We start from the raw sequence: 21,255 nt of genomic DNA on the forward strand, positions 1-21,255 counted from the left end.
TGTGAGTTCTGGCTGGACTTTTTTTTGCGTCTCCTTTGGACAGCAACTGGTTTTAGAAGCATTTGTGGACAACAAGCTTCCCTTTGAAAAGTATGCAAATATTAGAATTATTTATTTAAGTTCCACGAAGTCTCTTGAAAACAAACTTATTCTAAAAGATAGCAGCATTGTACTACACACTATCAAATTAACTAAGTTATAAGTTAGTCCTCTTTCCACCCTCCAAATCCCTCCCATCCCAAAAGTTTTCCTACTTATATCGAATTTTTTCATCCATGTCTTGAGGTGGCTCTTCAATAATAAATGAAACTAAGTCTTCCAAACATTCTGACTTCAGCAGAAACTCTATAAGTTTGCGATTCTGAGCCTTGCACTCCTGCAGAACATCCTCTTCATCCATCAATTCCTTCAGGGTTACATCTTCTCTCTCTAGAAGTGTATCTATGTGCGATGACGAATGGAGATCAAATTTCCAAAACATGCTGGTCTGTGTAAGAAGAATAGCAGTACATTAGCAATAGCCATTATTCTAACATCCAAAGATAAAGTTAGGCACGGTTTTACTTACACAAAAGGAACATGCTAGTTTGTATTAAAGAAAAGATTGTAACTTTGGTTTTCAATTTATAGAATTTGCTTTTCCCAATCTTTGTTTTTAATCTGTGATCTCAGATTCAGAACGACTTGCTCAGCAATTAACAGAGCAGGGAGAAGATAAAGTGGACAGTGCATAACTGCTCTACAGTACCACCCCCACTGCTGAAGAAACCTACAAAGGAGTAAGCTAAACTTTTAGGCAGCACACATCAAAGTGCAGGAGTTAATTTCAACACTTACTCTCATTGTCCCTGTCTCCACAAACTTGACACAGAAGGAACAATAAAGGACAACAAAATGTGTTACACAAACACGTCAAAGGACAGTGGCCCCAACCATTGAAACATTGTAAGAAGCTGTTAACAGAGATGCATAAGGATGTGCAATTTCACCGTTTCCTATAAAATGCTTTGGCATCTCTGTGTTAATGCTGTTTTTTTAAGTCACCTTGCAAAGTTACTACTGGGACAACTGTGCTATCAGAAAAGAGTCTAATCAGTCTACAATATATCCAATAAATTCCTGCTTTCACCTCTCATTAAGCTCAGTATAAGCATTTGTTTCATTCCCCTCACACCCCCAAAGGAGGGCTTTTACATGACACTTGACCTCTGACACAGGAGGATTAACTGGTCTCCAGTGAATGCAGATTTTAAGTGGATTGAAAAGAGATACTAGAAAACAGTAAGAAAAAACTTTCCTGTCCTTACAATTGGAAGCAGCAATTAGCAAGACTTCCAGTATTCAGGCTAAATATTGAAAAGCTTGGTATAATCACTATGGAGAAGTTCTAATTGCTTGTAGGGTTTTCACTGTTGCTTTAACCACTACATACTGATCACATAATACCACCTTACTTCAGAAGTTGTAACACACATAATTGCCCCTAGATTACATAGTTTTCTGTTTAAAGATATGGGAGTAAAATAAAATCAATCAGGAAATGTACAGAGATATTCAACTGCAGTATCAGCACTTCTAATTATCTGAGATCCCACGCAAGAATTAAGCAGTTTAGAAGCAGAAAAAAATTTTGTACTACAAGTGTTAGTAAACTTACAAGAAGGGTTTAATACACCTGATCTCACAAATTAGCTTAAATCAAATTATACAGTTGTTATGAAAAACATCAGCTTGTGGGTATTCGGGCTACACACAAACGTACTGTAAGCAAGTGAAAGTAGTGCATTATTAAAGTCACGGGATATTATTTCCTTGGGATTTTTAAACCTCTAGAAAGTAGATCAAATCCCTCCCCTTGCCCCAATTAGTGAAAGTATCATCCTTGTAAGTAACCACTACCAGCACTAATTTCAGACGTAAATACCTCTGTAGTGATTAACGCTCATTTCAGTAGTATTCAATGGATTTCTCAGTCATTTATTTCAAGAGAAATTCAACAATGGAAAATAGCAACAACAAAAAAAGAGGCATACTACTGCAAACATGTTACTGCGTTATTTCACAAACTGTCTCCCAGGAAAGCTCTTTTAGGGGCTGCTCCCTCAACATGTCAGGTGCCGGCCAAAGATTATTCCATCACTTCTCAACAGGAGCCCAGGTCCCTTGAAATAAGGAAAAATAAACAACATAAACTATGCCAAAGGGAAATCCAGGAACCCTGAAGAGAACTTTCTTAGGCATTGTCACTGGTAGTATTCTAGAATCAGCCTATCACAGTGCTGAATGGAAGTTTTAAAACCAAAACATGTTATTGATATTTTTCTCAGAGCCTACTGTTTTACCCTCCCCCCCAAAATCTACCGATTCTGAAATTCTAAATCATCATCATCATCCTTTTTCAAATTTCAGTCCCATTAACGGAGCTGGAATTAAGCTTTTTGTCCACAAATCAAAAGTGTGCTCCTCCCAGAATCTCACTACTTGCAAAATTACAAAAAACTCCAGAGACCAAAACGTTTATGGTACTCCCAATGTTACTTCACCGTCAATATGAACAGAAAACCACAACTAGATTTAATGCAAGATACAAAAGACTACCAAATATGAGATGTGCTCAAGATCAGATACTACAAGCAAAACAGTCCAGGATAATGTTAAAAACTCTCAGATGTGGAAAGAAGAAATGTGTAGAGATGGTAAAGCTGTCTTGTGTATCTGTCTTTTGTAACTCCAGCTAGTTTTCCACAGTCTCTGAAAGTTTCCAGTAAGCCAGACTGACATCCAGTTCATTAAACAGTACTTACAAACATTTACATCAACTTGCAGATGTACAACTTATGAGAACTCAAGATCCTAAGTAACATTTAATATCCAGAAAAAATATTGCTTTGTTTTCATGGTTAACATTGTGAACAAATTCTTCTCTGAATGAATGCTGAATAACATTCCATGAGTAAACACTTGACTTATATCTGAAAGGAAAAAAGCAGTTCAACAAGGCAAAGAAAGCCTGTCAACTGCTGCCATACAGGTAACTGAAATCCTCACTTGTATTATTTACTAAAGGGAAGAAATAAAGCTTAGAAACAATCCTTTCAGACCAAAAATCGAAACGAAGTCTTCTGCCTACTACAGGACAATAAACGACACTCCGTGTATTTTTAACAGTAAGTTTCTCTGTAACTTCATATGATAATAGCTCTTAAACACCTTTCCAAAATATAGACATTCATGTTTTCAAGCTACCAGACTAAGATGTGAATTCCAGTCAGAAAGGCATATGGTTTAATTTTGGACAACGTCTCCTATACTAAACGTTTTACAAAACAGACCAACAAGTCTTTAAGGTATCCAGAAGTCTTTTCAGTAAATAAGAAAACTAAAGCTGTTCATTTGAGTTAAACTCTTAAGCATCATATTTAGGTTAAACAAACATGAGAAACGTATTACAGTGAGTTACTTCTAACTTGGTACCTCATACTTCCACATAGCAGCTGAGTATTGGTAGCTACAAGCAGACAGGGTCATCTAGACCAGTTCAGAAGGAAAACTAGAAGGACCTCAGTAGCCAGTTGAAGGCTGTTTTACCCTGACAGATATATATATATATATATATGTTAAAGGAATATACACAGAGCTTCTGGTAGGATCTTCACAGATTTTCCTGCAATACCCAGTTTCATTTTTCAAGCAAGAGAAGCTTTGAGTGTACCCATGTTAAGCTGAAAATTTTGTAATATATGAAAGTCTGAGAAATACTACCTATAGAGTTGTAACAATAATTGCATTATAAAAAAAACAAACTCAAAACCTGTCATTTTTCTTTGTGTACCACTATATTTTCTTACTGTAGGGTTCAAGTGCAGAAACGGGGAAAAAAAAAAAAAGAACAACCAACAAATAATCAGATACTTTTGCACAAACATTTCCATGGTCTGAGGAAAAACAAAGTAATGGTGAAGATAATTTACCAACATTTTTCATGATAAAAGCATCAGAATTTATCTTCTAAGACCTTTAAACACATTAAGTTTTACTTTAAATGCCAAGCATGCCCTTCTGCCAGCTTCACATTACCTCAACTAATTAACTCTCTAGGTCTACTTGGTTAAGATTCCAGTTTTAAGGATTTTTTTTTTCCTTTCTCCAGTCAATGGACCATAATAAGGACATTGTGTTAGCTTTAAAGAAGTGCTTATTTTGACACTGAAAGTGGACCATCTGTCCAAAACCAAACTAAGCATGAATGCACGTCTGAAAAATATTTAGAGCTAAACAGAATTACCAGTGACCCAAAATGACAAAGAGACACCAGCGGCTACTTTTTAAATGGCCTACTGCACCCAGCCAGAGCATCACTCTCTGCAAACTTTCTGTCTACAAGTGCCTGTCCTCTGCAGGCTGGGGCACAACTCTTCATGGCATTAAATAGCCCATGAACTATTAAACAGGAATATTAAGCACTTAGGCATTTACTCTGAAATTGAGAGCAAATAATGCAAAAAGAGAAGACAGTTGCATTCTAGCTTAAAGATCTGAACCAAAACAATTCTTTTCCATAAAGTAATGGTAATTTACAGCAAGACATAGTTATGTGTAATTGAATTTCCCACTTTTCCACTTTATAAATGCAAAAAAATCTTTCCTATATAGCAACACACTTATACTGCTTCTTTTGCATTGAGTTCAAAGGAAAAATAAGGAATTCTTTATCTAATTTATCTCCCCAAAATAGTATGTTTAAGTAGTGTGAAGACTCTGCTCTTAACTATTCTTAGCTTTATTTCTAAATATTTCAAGTAATAAAACATCATCTATATCTTACCCAATAACCTAAATAAATTTATTTTCAATCAAAGAAGTCACGTTTATTGAGTGTTATTAGCTAAAAAGCTGTAAGTTGCTGTTCAAAGTCCATAGATTTAGTTACAGTACTTTACAATACACCTAGCAATTACAAAAGAATAAAAGCAATTATACAGGAGAATTTTCATGCTACAGTCACTACAATTCTTAAGCAAAATATAAGATCAATTTGACTTAGAATGCAACTCTCAAGTGAATGCAAAATAAGATGTAGCTGCTTCTTCGGTGTCAGAACAGCATGTTCACATCACAAATGAGAGACATCACAGAAATTAAATTTTGAGAAATACTTCATTACTTACATTATTACAAACTAGTGACGTTTCAAAGAAACTTTGTGGAGAAAGGAGACAACAGATGGTTTGAAATTATTAGGAATTAAATAGAACAGAAAATACAAACACTTCTACCTCAATAGTTTAATACATATTTCTAACACCATGCACATTCCTATTCCAAGGGCATAGCAAACTAGAAGAGATACCATAATGGAAACAAAATGGACAAAGAATTCTTTCATGGAAAGCTAGGAGATCTTGTGCAGGCTGGCTGCACCTCTGGCTTCACTGTGGGATTTCTGGATGCTTCATCGTCTCTCAGCTTCTTGGGCACAGGGGACTGCACAGTAGGAGGTTACCAAGGATCCCTGATCCTCCTACAAAACTGCTGCCAATATCTCATCCAGGGGACCCCAGACACGGGATAAGAGCAGGCTGGAACTCAGGCACATGAGGCGAGGTCGAGGGCAGGCCCTGTGCCCAAGGGGCAGCAGCAGCAGGGAAACAAAAAGGGGCCCTCAACCCACCTAACACTCCTCCACATTTATGCACACTAGCTGCACTTCTACCTAGGTAAGAACAATAAACACGCATTTGGATGCGTGGATGCAGTGGATGACAAGTTGACCACAAGCCAGCAGTGTGCCCTTGTGGCCAGGAGGTGCATCGGGAGGAGTGTGGGCCAGCGGGTCCAGGGAGGTGATCCTGCCCCACTACTCAGCCCTAGGGAGGCCATATCTGGAGTGCTGTGTCCAGTTCTGGTCTCCACAGTTCAAGACAGACAAGGAGGTACCAGAGAAGGTTTAGCTGGGGGTCACAAAGATGATGAGGGGTCTAGAGAATCTCTTGTGAGGAAAGACTATGGGAGCAGGGCCTGTTTAGTCTGGAGAAGAAAAGACTAAAAGGGGATCTCACCAATACATATAAATGTCTCAAAGTCAGGTGCCAAGAGCATGGTGCCACTCTTTTCAGTGGTGCCCAGTGACTGAACAAGGAATAACAGTCATAAATTAAAATGCTAGAAGTTCCACTTCAACATGAGAAAGAACTTCGTTACACTGAGCTAGCAGGGCACTGGAACAGGCTGCCCAGAGAGGTCATGGAGTCTCCCTCTCTGGAAACATTCAAGACCCACCTGGACACGTTCCTACATCACCTGCTCTACCTGATTCTGCCTTGGCAAAAGGGTTAGACTAGATGATCTTCAGAGGTCCCTTCCAACCCTAACTATTCTGTAATCCTGTGACGTTTTACTATATATATATATATATTTATATCTCCACACACACATCATGTGCATACACAAACATCCCCCTATTATGACCAAACGGCCCCATAATCTATAATCAATAGCTTTGACATGCTGAAGTATGTAAGTCCAAACTAAAATCAAAGACACCAATCCCCCAAAATTCAAGAGGTCATAACTGTTCAGAAGTACAAAACTCAGTTGAAATCTACAGCCTGCTGTGAAGTTACAAGAGTAATTTTATACCAAGCAACAAGTATATCCTTGTCAATTCTCACACTATCTCAAACCACAGGTTAATAAGTGTTACATACAGATCTTAATTACCTGTATTAACTACAAATCAGTAAAGAAAATGAATCATTTTTTAGTAATAACTGCCAAACAATTACATATTTAAAATATTCACTGGTCAAAGAATTCAGTTAGATTTTTCCTATTCTGAATTCTCCCAATTAGCTTCAAAATGGAAACGAAGATATCTACGCACCAAGAAAAAACACACAGTTCCATAATAATATAAAAAGCAAGCTAAACAATGCACAGCTAACCCAGAAGATACTTTTCCACCGAAACATGCAGTTCAGTACAAAAAATTCAACTGCAGAAGACAGTATTACTGTACTTCAATATAATAACCTGTAGTGCTAAACATCACTCATACCTAATATATGTCAGTTCATGAACACATTTGCTTTGAGACTCCTCCAAAGAAGGCCGGGTAGCAGATACACTTCCTGGCACAAAAGTAAAACACTGTAAAACAAACAGAATATCCACAACAGTGTGTCTAGCCGACCCTTGATTGTCATAGTAAGCCAAAGCAGGGTGGAGAAAGAAGATAGTGCAACAGCAGGGTGGATTAAAAGACAGTCAGAACCAGCCAGCTAGAACGTAGTCTGAAAAAAGCTGCTAGAAAAGATAAGAAATGGCCACAAAGCCTGAACTGCAGAAGGAACTGCAGCTTCGAAGGTGGCAAATGTTCAGAAATCAGGTAAGACTTTAGAGGACATCAGGGACATGAAAAACTTGAAATTTAAGTGGTTTCTGAATGCTTAAGAATAAAGCTTTATAGATGCAGAAGCTAAATCTATTGTTGGAGGTGAAGTTGAATAGTTTCTTACCTGTTAAACACAAAAGTTTTTAAAAGTTAAAAAATCAGAACGTTTGTATTCTCTCAGGCTCCTTGCCCATTACAGGGTGTCCTGGCAACAGCAAAAAAATCTTTCAATCTACAGTATTAGCAGATTAGCAGGACTGAATTAGCATTGAATTAGATGAAGCAGATTTCTTCCTACAACGACAAAAAAAAATGTAATACTGTTAACACGTTCTGTTCAATAGTTCAACAACTGCATGAATGAATACTAAGGATTGTTTTGCACCAAGTACAACACATAAACAGAGGAAGGAAACAACTTGCTAGGAAGAAGTGTCAGTTCAGTAGAGCATACACTGAAAACAAATTCAAAAGCAGCTTGTCATCTGAAAGACTTACTTTTAAACCAACTTTAAACACTCCCCTCCAAGAAACTTCACTGGCTCACTGAAATGAAATTGCCTTTATAAATCTGCACTGGACTGAAATCTAACACAAATCCAGACTTTTTTTATAAACTATGAGCAATTTCCCATGAAGTGATATATTCGGATCTAGAAGATTTAAAATACCCATTGCTAGAGCTTTCTGTAGTAAGTTTTTTCCTATCCTCATAACTACACTCTTATATTAACATCTGATTTATCCACAAACCTGCACAGAAGTAAACTAACAAGCATTAAGAATGCCAGTTATGTCAGCATAAGTCTGCAAAGAATTCAGTCACTTTCAATTTGAAAACAGGCTAACTTGGAAAAAGCAATACAGACTACATACAGGCTTCCAAAGGAACAACCTGCATTAAGACAGCATTCAGTCACCATTTAAGAAAATAAATAAGTACTAGCAACTAAGAAGGGTAGCAAAATTAGTAGAATGTTTATTAACTCAGGTCAGTGACTACCCAGTATTTGGCTGAGAAGCATTTCTATCACAGTTTGTCACAAATGCATCTTCAGCAAAAAAAAAAAAAAAATCAGAAGTGTTTCAAGTATTCTGCCAAAGAGAAGAATAATTTAACTTACACCTTCCATGTTAAAGATAAGGAGCTGTGTTTTTAAAGCTGGTTTTTGATCTTTGCAGATGATTTAAGAGATGGTCCCTGTCAATCTAAAGGTCACAGAATCAAAGAATAGTTTGGGTCAGAAAGGACCTTAAAGATAATTTCTCAGGTTATTTTAGTAACCAACAGACACATGAAGTTCAATGTTACAAACTGGCCATAATTCTTTCAAAGGTCACACACATTCTTCATCTGTAGACCTTCAGGTCTGCATGTCTGATAGACTTGCTAACCCCTTGTGAGTCAAGTGATTAAATAAAGCAGAAAAAGGAAACCAGCTACCTGGACTAAGTTTGTTTTACTGAAGTTTCCTAGGTTATTATTTCTGCATTTTAAGTGTGTACTTATGTTCAGAAGTAGAGTTCCAAAAAGGAGAGAACATTACTTCCTCACTTATGTCATGCAGAAACAAAGAAAGAAGCCCACTTAGCTTAATGCACTTTCAGAAGAGTTTACACATTCTTAAGACACTATCTACAGACTTCCATTCTTAGAACTATCCAAATGAAACCCACTTTTATTATTCCCCTTGCAAGGATGTCTTTCTGTTATTTCTCTACTCCACTTTCTGTTTGAAAACTTCACAGTCTAAATACTATTGTTTAGCACTGGAACAGCTGGTTTCTAGAGCTGGATTACATGGTAAACTAGAAACACTAGTGTAATCAAAATTAACAAGATACTTGCAGTGAACATATTAAAGCATATCCTGTGAAGGGTGCTCCACCAGAATAGAGAAGTTGGTTTAAAGAATGACTTTCACTTAGTGGTACAGATGGTTTATTAACTGGTCCTATCTGCAGCACAGATTAGGTGTTTCCTTATGAATAAAGGGGGAAAAACCAAACCAAACCAAATAAAAACACTAACAAAAAAAACCACACAGGAGTTCTTTCCTTAAAATAATTTTAAAAGAATCAACTGACTGGATGAGGTCCAAGTCCATTTAAATCTGACTTTCCTATATCCAGGAATAGCTTACATTCAGCAATAATTCAGCCACATTAATGTGTCTCTGTCACACAGAAGTGATGACGGTATCATAATGGAAGGTATCAAAAATTTAGACTTGAAGGTAATATGCAAAGGCAGGAGACAAGTATTGTCACATATACATATTACAATCAAATGCAAAACTATGAAGACCCATCATTACAACCAGGAACACATCCATGTTCGCATTTATCTCACACACCTAAAAAATAAAGCATGGCACAGCTACCCAAGGTAGGATCCATCTTCACATAAAATACAACAGCATGGTAAAGCCTGTTTTAAATTTTATCTAACAAACTTAATTTACACTTTTTTAAACAGTGAAGTTAACCACTTTGTGACCAGTTGCCATAAACAGAACTAAACAAATGCTATTAATGCCACATGAACTGGGCCATGTCTACTTCTAAAACCATTCCTGTGCATCTCCACTGGCCCAAACACTGAAACTAGACGGTTGTCTCTGCTTATAGAAACCAATGCAACATTTCTGCATCCTGGTAAATAAGTGCAAGAACTGCAAGCTGCTGAATAGTGCTGCTCTTACAGTAATCCATTGCGTGCATTCAAAGCAGTAACTTATATAACCTACTATATCTGAAATAAAGTTGTTATATAAGCTTGACAAAACCACTAGCAGAACACCAGCATCTCTTACAGAACAGTAAAGGCATCTGGACAGTAATTAATAATAGGAAGCACAAGATACAGCATGGTTTAGTTCTATCACCTCTTTAGGCCACAACAAGAGCAGGTAATTTTTATATAACACTATGCTCAAGTAGAAAATGGTAGATTTATTTCCCTTCTTCCACTGCCTTACTGGCCCAGAAATTTCCCCCAGTGAAGTCACAGTCTAGCAGCACAAAACTGTTTAATGTTAAATTTAGGCAGAGCACTGCGAAACATGAATTTAAGACTTAGCATTGTTCCTTACCACACCTCTCCAAATGTCTGGTGACAAAAATCAGAGTCACATGCACTCCTCAGAACACTCACATCTTAGGGCTTACTACAGACGTTAATCAGGAACATGCCTTCCCAAAAACTTTTAGTTAGGAAACCTCTTGAACAGATGGTCCTCAAAGAAACTTGGCCTGAAAGTGTTGACCACAACCATGAATTTATAGGGTGGAGACGGTTGAAGGGTGAGAAATCAGTGCATGTGACCCAGCCTAGAATTCCAGTTTGTGAACTAATGAAGTTTATAGAAAAATCTGCATGATTACCAAGGCAATTTTTAAACACTAAGAAGCATCTCACTTAGGCTAAGACTTACTTAAACTTTGAATGCTTTGCCTATCAGTTCCAAACACCTTGCTCAGAGGACACATTTGTATGCTGAAATATCACCATCCCCACTCAGAATGAGGATGAGGATTGAAATTCCTCACAGTCTCTCACAGGAGTGCTTTAGGAAGCTAAACTGGCTATGCAAAGCAGCTCTGCTCTACCCCTTGCTGTGCAGTCTCCCTCTGTTGGCTCCCCAACACTGATGAAACTTCTGCCAAGACATTTCCAAGTAAAAAACCTACTTCTAAAGTGACAAATGCAGTTGGTGGAGGAAGAAGGGGAAAAGCTTTTCTGCCACATCCACAGGCTGTAACAGCCCAAAGGGTCTGTCAATCACCAGGGCCAGCGCAGCCAAGGAAGAGGGAAATGCACCAGGGCAATCAGGATCTGATTCTTCCATCTTTGCCTCAAATTGTATGATCTCAAGCCTGCTCAGGATTACAGAGTAAAAGTTCTCCTGAATATGATAAATAACATGTGTACGGTTGAATTTGGACAATTCAACATCAGTTCTACTACTGTCTCAACCATCTGATAACTTGCAAGGGTAAATGAGTCCTGAATTCCTGAACTGCTACTCTAGAAATTTTAAAGAAATGGTAACACTGACTGGCTGCTTCAGCAGTAACCTTTTACATTTTTGTTAGAACATTTAAGAAACAACTACTGTAACTTAAAGACACAGCCTTAAGTTTAGATGCCTGAATTTTACCAGAGGTTTCTTTATAAGCATTTATTCTATTCTGTTCACTAATATTAGTTCAAAGAGAACATGGATTTGGATTTATTTTTTTTTCCAAGTTCATCATTCTTTTCCCCTTGTGGATTAGACTTTGAAAGCTGGATGCAAATCAAGTTCTGAGGCACATGAAAAATACATAGAGGTAGAAAAAAGCTACCTCAGCAATTTCTAACCAGGACACCAGTGTTCTTTCTGTATAGACAGTGCATTCATGTCTGTTACTAGCTTTCTTTTTTTCATGCAAAATCTCAGTCTTGTTAAAAAGAATCATTTGCAGTTCAGAACTGGACCCTATCAATGTCCTGCCTCCTGAAGCTCCGGTCAGCTATAGCTGCTGCCAGAAGTGGAGTGGACTCTTGCAATAAAATAGCAACTTCAAAATTAAAACAAGCAGTTCGTAACTTCTTGCTTGACTCTTCACTTTCATCAAAGGTTTCTGGGACCTGCTGATCAAGTAACCTGCATTTTCATTTCAGGTTACATGAACTGCACTAGTTAAAGGCTGTGGACAAGATTATCTTCCCGGTTTTTTCCTCATACTAACGTTTACAGAACCACTGAAAGAAGTTTTGGCAGCTGTAAATTCTCAAGTTCTTTTAATTAGGATACAAAGAAATGAGTCATTAAATGTAATATTATTGTGATTTCTGCACTACCATATCCTGAAAAGACTGACAGAAGCAATCAACCCACCCTAGATGCATACAGAGGTTAATACTCCCCTAATGACAGTATCATAAACATGCTTTGCTTTCCAAACTGGAAGTTGGAATCCCTAACACTCTGAAGAGTATGCAGGTACTACACCATGAAAAGAAAAGCCGAAGATATTACCTCTTTTGATCTTTAATTTAAGCAAGTTAAAATAAATGTTTTATTTTTATGTACTCTTGGGAAAGATTATTGACTTACCAAAGAGCTTAAGGCCCATCTACACTTTTTTCTACAATCCCTTTATTTTCACATTTATCAATACAATCCCTAGGACAAAAGTAGAAAAGTTATTCCAATGTCAATCAAGAGAAATAAAATACGGTAGCAGCACCAGGAGACAAGGGAAGTGATACTACTTTAGCATACTCACTTATCTAGATTTTGGTATCTGCATTCAGAAGAAATGCTTTCGTACCACATGGAATTTGCCCTAATTTACAGCTGATGTTATGGCTTCAGCTGAGCCTTTAACCAAGTGAGAACACACTTTTCTTCATAGAATATACTCTGTATATTCAGGAAAAACAGTCTATACAACAGTTTCCCCACCTCTGCAGATATCCCAAGGATGAAGGTAAGTAGTTAGAAAAGAAAAATATTTTAATACATACAAAATGTCAATTAAGTACTTGATGCCAAGCAGTTGGGTTAATGTATCACTCAAAGACTAAGACAACTGAATAGTGATTCCATACCCTCCACACACATTTTACCACCATTTTTTGTAATACAAAATGCCACAAAGTACCCTGCCCAATGTTATTTAAACAACAGGCACTAAGAAAGCATGAGTAGGTTTAGTTTCCTCAGAGACTCAGCTTACAAAACTAAGAAAATACTGCTTTGAATGAGAAGACTTCACCAAGTCTCACCTATGAAAGTTTAATGAATGGTTATGATTTTTATTTAGGCATATGCAAAAATATGTTCTAGAAAAGAAATTAGAAACCCAGCAAAATAATGAAATATTACCGTGAAGGCTTTTTGCACATAAGTTTTAAGTGGTTATTAAGTTAATACTGCCTTTTTTTCCCACTCCCCAAGCCCCCAGGCAATTTACATTTTGGAGCAAATCACTCCAGTAATCTGAGTTTTGCCATGCTGTGCTTTTACGATCCGCACACGCAGCAATTACACCACATTTTTCAGGTACAGGTGCCTCTGCTGTCTCAACTGAACAGACTTCACCATGGAAATCTTCTATTTTGATGGACAATACCAGAAAAATTAAGACTGCCTAACAGAATAAGCCATCTTCTTTCAGGCATAACACTAACCCCACCTTAAGGAAAAAAAAATCTGAAGTTTCATTAAAAAATGCCAAACCTATGGTTTTCTCTAAGGTCTTCAAAATAATCTTTTTTAAATTCTACTTCAATACCTCTCTCTGGAGCATAAGAGTACATTTGTTTGAGGACCTTTCAAAATTCTATCACAGTTGCAAGGGGCAAGTCTACCTCAAATATTTTTTTAGCAGCATTTCTTAATAATACTGTTTCTAAAGGGAGATTACTTAATTCTAAATTTTTACACTGAAGTGATCACCAGCAAGTGATCAGTGCAACATCATAAGTGCACTAGTATGTACTTGCAAATGGAGTTAAAAAAGCCATTCAAGCAATATGCCATAATTAAGGGAAACAATGTTGTTATGGAATGACTTATTCTGACTGGCTGTTTCCTCTATCATTTCCTTCCTGCCCTTCCAAGAGGGGGCTACCACACAGTAATTTGCGACAATACTTTTAGCATCCATTCCTTCTCTTAACTACCAATATATCTGCCAACAGGTTTCTCCTGCTGCAAGAAGAGTCTCAACTCTCACTAAGTGTTACTTTATCAACTACGAAGCACTGAACACACAATGTTTAAACTAATCCAAATGCAAGGCTGAAAACTGTACCGACAGATTATAGTTACAGAAAACTACAGTGATACTTCTGTGCCCTATGCCTACTCAAGGGATTTGAAGAATGAAATTTCAAAGAAACCAAGCCATTTAAAATGCTGGCTCAGAACTTAAAATAGCACTTATAACATTTATAACAGCATTACATGATAGAGGCCTAAAGAGGAATAGCCTGCTGAGCTGAAAACTTAGAAATCAATTTACTTAAGACCTGAACTTAAATCTTCCACTCTTTTAACTAACATTTAGGGTTCCATATAGACTTTAGTCAAGACAATCTTATTACCATTACCAAAAGTCAAGTCACTATGGCAAGCGGTACAGAAATTAACATAGTTTGACATGCTTGAAAATCTAAGACAAGGTTTGATAAGTGGTTTAGTAACAATTAAAAAAAAATTTAAAAAAGATAACTTTATCCCCTCTCTAACTGTCTTTATTTACAACTGTTGGTTTGCTTTTAGTTTTGGGGGGGATGGACTCTCTGACTATTGCTTGCAGTTTTTCCTATAGTAAAACTAAGATCACTTTTTTATCTGCAAAAACCTACTTAACAGTAAAACACATCTACCATTCTTACTTGCATTCTGTTGCTTAGTAATTCCACTATATAGCACCATAGTTATCAATTCACATTCCCAGAGAATACTTTAATCTTCATGCTCAACCTTCACCACCTCCAATATGTTATTTTAAAAAATAGATATTTAGATAACCTATAATCTCGCTTTCTCATAAGAATGAGATCAGTAGATCAATAGATACAAATTTTCTGTTATATCTATAACTTTATTCATGACTGCGTGGGGCTACAACTTCAACATGGGAGGAAACAAAGCTACCCCACTGCATTCTAATCTCCAGCCTTGCAGCTAGGACTGCAAATTAAACTTCAGAATTCCAGAGTCCAGAGGAGCAGAAGACAGGACTAGTGTATTTCAAAGAGACACAACTATTGTACAAGTATTAGCATCACTGCTTTCTGTTACGCCCTAAAAAGCAGCATGTTTCCTATAACAAAAAACAGTTGCAGGTGTTTCCTATATTAGGATAAATAAATAAACCTATGGGTTTTCCAGACTTCGAATCTTTTTTCACAGACACCCTCATATGTAAGAGATTCAGAATTATTCTTGCTTGCCTTCAATATCCTATCTCTGCAATACCAATCTGGGCAACTAACCTCCCTATTCAGTAGCCAGGGCATTAGGTATTCATTTATATTTTTAACTCACGTTTTTGCAAATTATAAATTTGCAATTTTGGAGCAGAGCATCCAAGCCAGGTGTGGCTGGTACTCAGTTTTGCTGTCTTCTTTGGCTTTTGTTCTCAAAATAAATAATACTTAAGTACAGTAGGAGAGCACAATGGAACAGACAGCCACAGGACAAAAAAGTATGTTCCAATCTATGAGTGAAATCATATTAAGACAACTGCACCTGGCACAACTACTGAGCAAGTAAAGATTAATGGGTTGAGAAAGAGCAAAGTGGCAAGTTCAGTCCCCAATCACACATCAGAAAAATGTATAAAAGTGTTTGTATTATAAGTGACTCTAGAAGTAAGCCTTAGCCCTTAAAGTATAGCTAAGAAGTATAAGAAATAATTTTCTATGTTGGCCACTAAGAAATGCAGACCTCTCATTAATGTTATCTTTACCACCTCTTTTATCAAACAAATTTCATCTAAACAGTGTTCAGTGAACAACTTTTTGCTATTTAGATTTGGCTTGAAGCTGTAACAAAGAGCCCATCGTCAGCATCAAGTACACACAGAGAAGGATCCTTTGATGAATGTTTGCTTGTCACAGCCAAGAGGAAGAACTGACTCCTTCTCAGGCAGCTCAGTGTAACTTCTACAGCTGTCCCTCACAGACAGGAAAAAACACCTAAATGCCATTACCCCTCAGAGATGCCATAAGCAGTGACAAACTTCTTCTTCGTAACCACCAGAAAGAACAAAGAAAGACAAACATGGATAATGGGAATGAAACCCCTACGCTGTTGCAGCTTCTAAGTGCACTTCCATCTGGACTGCGTGCTGACCAATGTAACTATTAGTAATAAAAAAACAAACAAAAAACAAACAAAACCCACACCCAAATAAAAACACCTTTCCCCCATGCCACCACCTGGTTTCCACTATACTTACACAGAAGAGCAAATAGCATTGTATTTTTACCATTTTTACAAGAGAGACTACTCTTATAGAGTGTATAACTGCTCTGCTACAAAGATGCAAAAATCCTCCCTGTGGAGGCTGTGGCTGATGCTCCTTTCACAATGCAAGCAGCACTGAAGTAATACCATTCTGCAGCAAGACAAGCCTTTAGAAATGTCTATTACTCCCTTGTTTTCTGCTCTAATGCAAACACTCAAACCAGTTACAGTACAATGAAAAAATGCAATCACACCTGTACTGGCATTGCCTACAGCCACTGCTGTACTACACTGCACTGCTTGAAGCTTTTAAATGTGCAACACTCAAGTGAGGACCAGGGTCTTATGCTTGGCTCTTCTAAAGTAGCATAATGTGCATTTACAGAATGCACCTTTCTTTCTACTACTAGTTTGGGCAATGAAACTAGTTGGAAATCCTACCAATGGTCACTCAAGAAGGGAACTTGCTCACTGCATAAGAGGACCTAGAATTCACTTTAGTAACTAACAACCTGAATGTTTTCAGTACTGGAATAGCTATACTCTAGAACATATATAATAAACTCAGAAAGTACTTTTTACTAAAAAAAATTTGAAGTTTCCATCCTCCATCCGAACTATGACTCATTACCAAAGTGGAAACGACATGGTCATTTCTCAAGCCTCATCCAGAAACTGTCTGGTCATCATAAAAAGGCTTTAGAGTTTTCTTCATCTACAAAAGCATCTTTTGGCACAGTTGACAAGAGGTGGTCTATGGTCTTCCAATGCTCATTTTCTAGAAGAGCCAGTGGACAGAGGACAGAGACCAGCAGGCCGTGTACTCCACCTCCTTGCAGATGCAAAACTTAAGACTGTATTCATTCAAAAAGAAATAGGATAAAGTTTTAAGAATGTTACAAGGACACTAATCAAACCTAAAATCTTACTAAGGGGCAATTTCTACTTGTGCATACATTTTTTTTTTACTCAATTCTACCTTCTTTCATTCACATCTTCAACCAAAGCCTCACAATGCATTTCACAGGCACTCAGCCATACTGCCAACACACCTACCAACACATACCACCCCTCCAATTATTACAGTTTCACCAGTCCATACAGTTGTACACTGAGGTCCTTTTGGCATTCTTTTCCACTGCTGGCACACAACACACCACATAGATTTGTCTTCGAGCATCACCAGTTTAAGAGGAAAAGATATATTCACATAACAGGATTAGGGGATGACTATATAGACTAACAGGATAAAGAAAGAAAAGTCAAAGGGTTAATTGAGAACTTTTTCACCCACTCCAAATCACATATACCACTTCAAACATGCTTCTTGGCACTTTATGGAAGTTACTAAATAAACAAAGGTCATGAAGAGTCCTGTATTTCACACTAACAAATTTTTTTGTCAATATTGTGTGAAGAACTATTCCATAAACAGACAAGGTTGTAACAGCTTATACTAAATGTCTTCCCAATCCTCTCAATTCAGTCTACCCCATTTCCTGAGAAATGTCCCAAACTAGCTCTAGAGCTACATATAATATCCAAGAGTAGAAAAACATTTAATTTAGTTGCTTAGTAGCATATAGTTTCTAAAACAGATGCTGGCACAGTGACACACTACAAAAACAATTATGCATGCTATGCAGCACTTTCAACATGATGTTCATGCTCTCTATGTATTTTCTGCTTGATCTTTCAAGCTTGCTTCCCACCCTGAAAATATCAGGATCAAATGTGATCACTAGTTTCTGAAGTTTTTTTGCTCTCTTCCTCCAATGTAACAAAATAAGATAACACAAGCAAGATATTACTTCTCATCTACCCCTACTTTTTTTATTATTGTGAAAAGTTTTGCCAAAAACAACGGTTCCACATCTTGCTTTTAGGATTACCCCATCAGACATCTGGTCTTCTAGAACCTGGATGTGAGATATTAACTTGAGATAACACCCAATTCCTAAATCTGGCATATGAGACAGAAGAGCACACAGCAGCCTTAAGGATCACAGACAAAGGTGCTACTATGGAAAACAAATCTAGATGGCAGACAATATGCTTAAGACATCCTACCTTACTACCACAACAAACCACTATGCTCATAGTTTCCATAATTTCCACCATAACTTCCAAAGGCCATAAAATAACACAGTTATAGGAGAGAAATGAGTGTACAAGCCTCCTACCTACAAAGACGTTGTGCAGGTTCGCTGAAACACTGAAGCTAAAACCATGTCTTATTTCAACATAGTCACACAGAGCAATCTAAACTAACTGCAGAGTTAAGTAAATACTTCAAAGCTTTTTAAACTCTTTTACAAAATCAGACATTAATGGACAGAGAGTGGACCAGACAGTTCTTTAAAGCATTTCTCCCTTCTGACTGTTTCAATCCCATACTGGTTGGTTTTGAGCCAGGTCTCTAACATTTCACAGTACAGGCATATCAAGCTTAGGCTGAGTAGAGAAGCAAAGCTGTTGAGCCATAACAGTAGAGTTCACTCTCTAAACATCTGTTTGTACTAAAACTACATACGTGATTCTCTGCTCTATCACAGCTAAATTCAGATTCCATTCTATTAATTCACTTGAATTTCACTCTTAGAACATGATGTGATTCTCTGAGTGGTATACAGGCTGTAGCATCACCTCAGTTAAGTGTAAGACAGAAGCATTCTGAAGGAAAAAGTCACTTTTAGTCACTTTAGCAAGTCAACAGAAGTGAGCAGTTTGCAGGCAGTATTGTGCAGAGACAAACAAACTACTTAGTATCTTTAATTCCATGAGGGAACAACAACTAGTTGATTTATATTCAAAAGAATCAAAAGCTGGTGCATTTTTAGTAGTTTACATACAAACCTACCTTGATTGTAAAGAAGCTGAAATGCACTACGCTACTAAAGGCATTCCTGTTAAACAGGTTGCTTTTCCGGAATTTCTAAACTTCAACTTTCACTTAACTCAATGTTTTCCTTAAGTTCACTGTAAACAGACCTCATCAGCAGTTCTTCTCGCCAAAACAGTCTCCCAGTAGTAATAGTAAACAAATTCCTTTAGTAACTCAGAAGGGGCAGGATTCAATATAGCACATGCATTCTGCTTTTCACACAGAATGCAAATAAGTGTCACCTATGTTCAAACCATATCACAGATGGAGGAAACAAATCACTTAAGTGAACTTCAACAAGTACCTAAAAATACAAACTGTCAAGAAAAATATGCAGACTGGATACCACATTTGCGTCTCATTAATGACGTCTCATTAACGATTCACACACTGAAAGGTAATTCTGTAGTGTCACTTTATATTTGTATAATACTCTTGCAAGCCACAGTTAGTCCACGCCTTACTACTGAAAACATAAATAACACAAAGCTAAGTATTCAGGCTCTTACCAGAATGTCCGTTCTACTGAAAACAGACATTGCAGTTCAAATAACTGCAGCAATCTATCTGAAACACTGAAACAGGGACACTTCCCATCTTTCAGCAATCAAAAAAAAAAAAAAATCACGCAGGTATTTGTGCAACCCAAAGACACACAGCACTGTTAGAGTACATTTAGACTCAATCCACTGAAGGAGATTTTAAACCTAAGTAATACCACTAGCAGTCACACAATCTTTCATTTCTAAGTTGTCAACATCTCACAAGGAACCCTTTCCCTAAAGCTATCCACCTACTCATAACTTTTCTCCACTCTTCCACTCAGAATACTTTTCTAAAATAGCAACACACCCATTCAAAGTATCCCACTGTTCTGACTTAAATAACGTTTATGCCGACAGAAATGATCTTTAGCCTCAATTGCATTTATGTCATATAAGACAGAGTCATATGACGCTAGATAGACTATAACACTAATTCCCTCTTACACTTTGGAAAGTTCTTAGCAACCAGAGCAAAACAAAACCAGAAAAACTGGCAGGTCCTCAGTGAGATTTTGCCAAACGCATTAAACAGCAGTTAAAGCTCACCCAAACACTGCTACGCTTTTAAAAAAATTCTAATTCAAACAAACTGCCTTGTTAAAAAAAAATTAGAACTCCAAGGTCCCACCAAACCCCGCCTCGGCGGAGGCCCCCGCGCAGAGGTGCTGGGGCGGGCAGAGCTCTCCCGGCTCGGCCCGAGCCTCCCGCCGCGCCCAGGCCCAGCACCCGCAGCCGCGCCCCGGCCGCTCCGGGCCCGCGGGGCGCGTGCGAGAGGCCGTGCACGACGGGCCCCGCGGCCCCCGCAGGCCCCGGCCCGGCGCCGCCCGAGCAGAGCCCGGAGCCCCCGCACGGCGCTGAGGGGGCGCCAGGCCCGCGCCGCCCCGGAGGAGCCGCCGCCGGAGCGCCGGCCCGCTGGAAGCGGCGGTGGGAAGGTGTCGCCGCCATCCCGGCCGTACCTCGGCAGCGCGGCCCCCGCCACAGGCCCCGGGTGCCTCCGCTCAGGCGGGAAACCCTCCGCTCGCCACCATCACCGACGCTCCAAGATGGCGGACATGGCGGCTCCGGCGAGCCCTCCTCTGCCTCCGCCCCGCCTGCCAATCACAGCTCCCAGCACCGCCCTCCTCCCCGCACCGCGCCTTTCTATTGGACGCCGTGCGCAGCGCGGCCTCTCATTGGTCGCTGGTTGAACGTCAGTCACCCCGCTAAGCGGTTGCAACAGGCTCGAAGGCGGACGGGGGCGGGCTCTGGGCTCCCTGTTGGCCAGTCAACGCATGGGGCGGGCACGTCTCCATTCCCTCCTTCCCGACCTAGCAACAAGGCGACGTCATCCTGACTGGCGTCCTTCTCGGCCAATAGAAAAAGCCAGCTCCTTTTAAAAATAAACGCATTCAGGCCAATCCGGACCCGTGGCGCTCGGAGGCCGCGGTGGGAGGGGCGGGCGCGCGCCGTGGGGCCCGG

The 21,255-nt window shown here is 38.7% G+C and overlaps 1 protein-coding gene across 8 annotated transcripts in view; it reads right to left on the reverse strand.

The window, feature by feature from the left end:
- The window catches only part of PPP6R3 (protein phosphatase 6 regulatory subunit 3), a 53,744-nt gene extending 32,868 nt beyond the window's left edge, over positions 1-20,876 (reverse strand). For 2 of the 8 annotated variants that reach the window (XM_050337016.1, XM_050337010.1), the window contains exons 1-5: positions 20,754-20,865; positions 7,518-7,687; positions 7,058-7,149; positions 2,034-2,162; positions 255-487 (exon numbers count right to left, since the gene is read on the reverse strand). In XM_050337016.1, the coding sequence (XP_050192973.1) occupies positions 255-487; positions 2,034-2,045 (245 nt within the window). In that variant the 5' untranslated portion in view covers positions 2,046-2,162; positions 7,058-7,149; positions 7,518-7,687; positions 20,754-20,865. Of the gene's footprint in view, positions 1-254; positions 488-2,033; positions 2,163-7,057; positions 7,150-7,517; positions 7,688-20,753 lie in introns of all 8 variants that reach the window. The other 6 variants (XM_050337009.1, XM_050337017.1, XM_050337013.1 and 3 more) reach the window with 6 other exon arrangements.
- Positions 20,877-21,255: the final 379 nt, after the last annotated feature.

This window comes from Myiozetetes cayanensis, unplaced genomic scaffold (assembly GCF_022539395.1).
Source record: "Myiozetetes cayanensis isolate MyiCay16 unplaced genomic scaffold, myiCay2020 scf6-25, whole genome shotgun sequence".
In the NCBI taxonomy this organism is placed as follows: domain Eukaryota; kingdom Metazoa; phylum Chordata; class Aves; order Passeriformes; family Tyrannidae; genus Myiozetetes; species Myiozetetes cayanensis.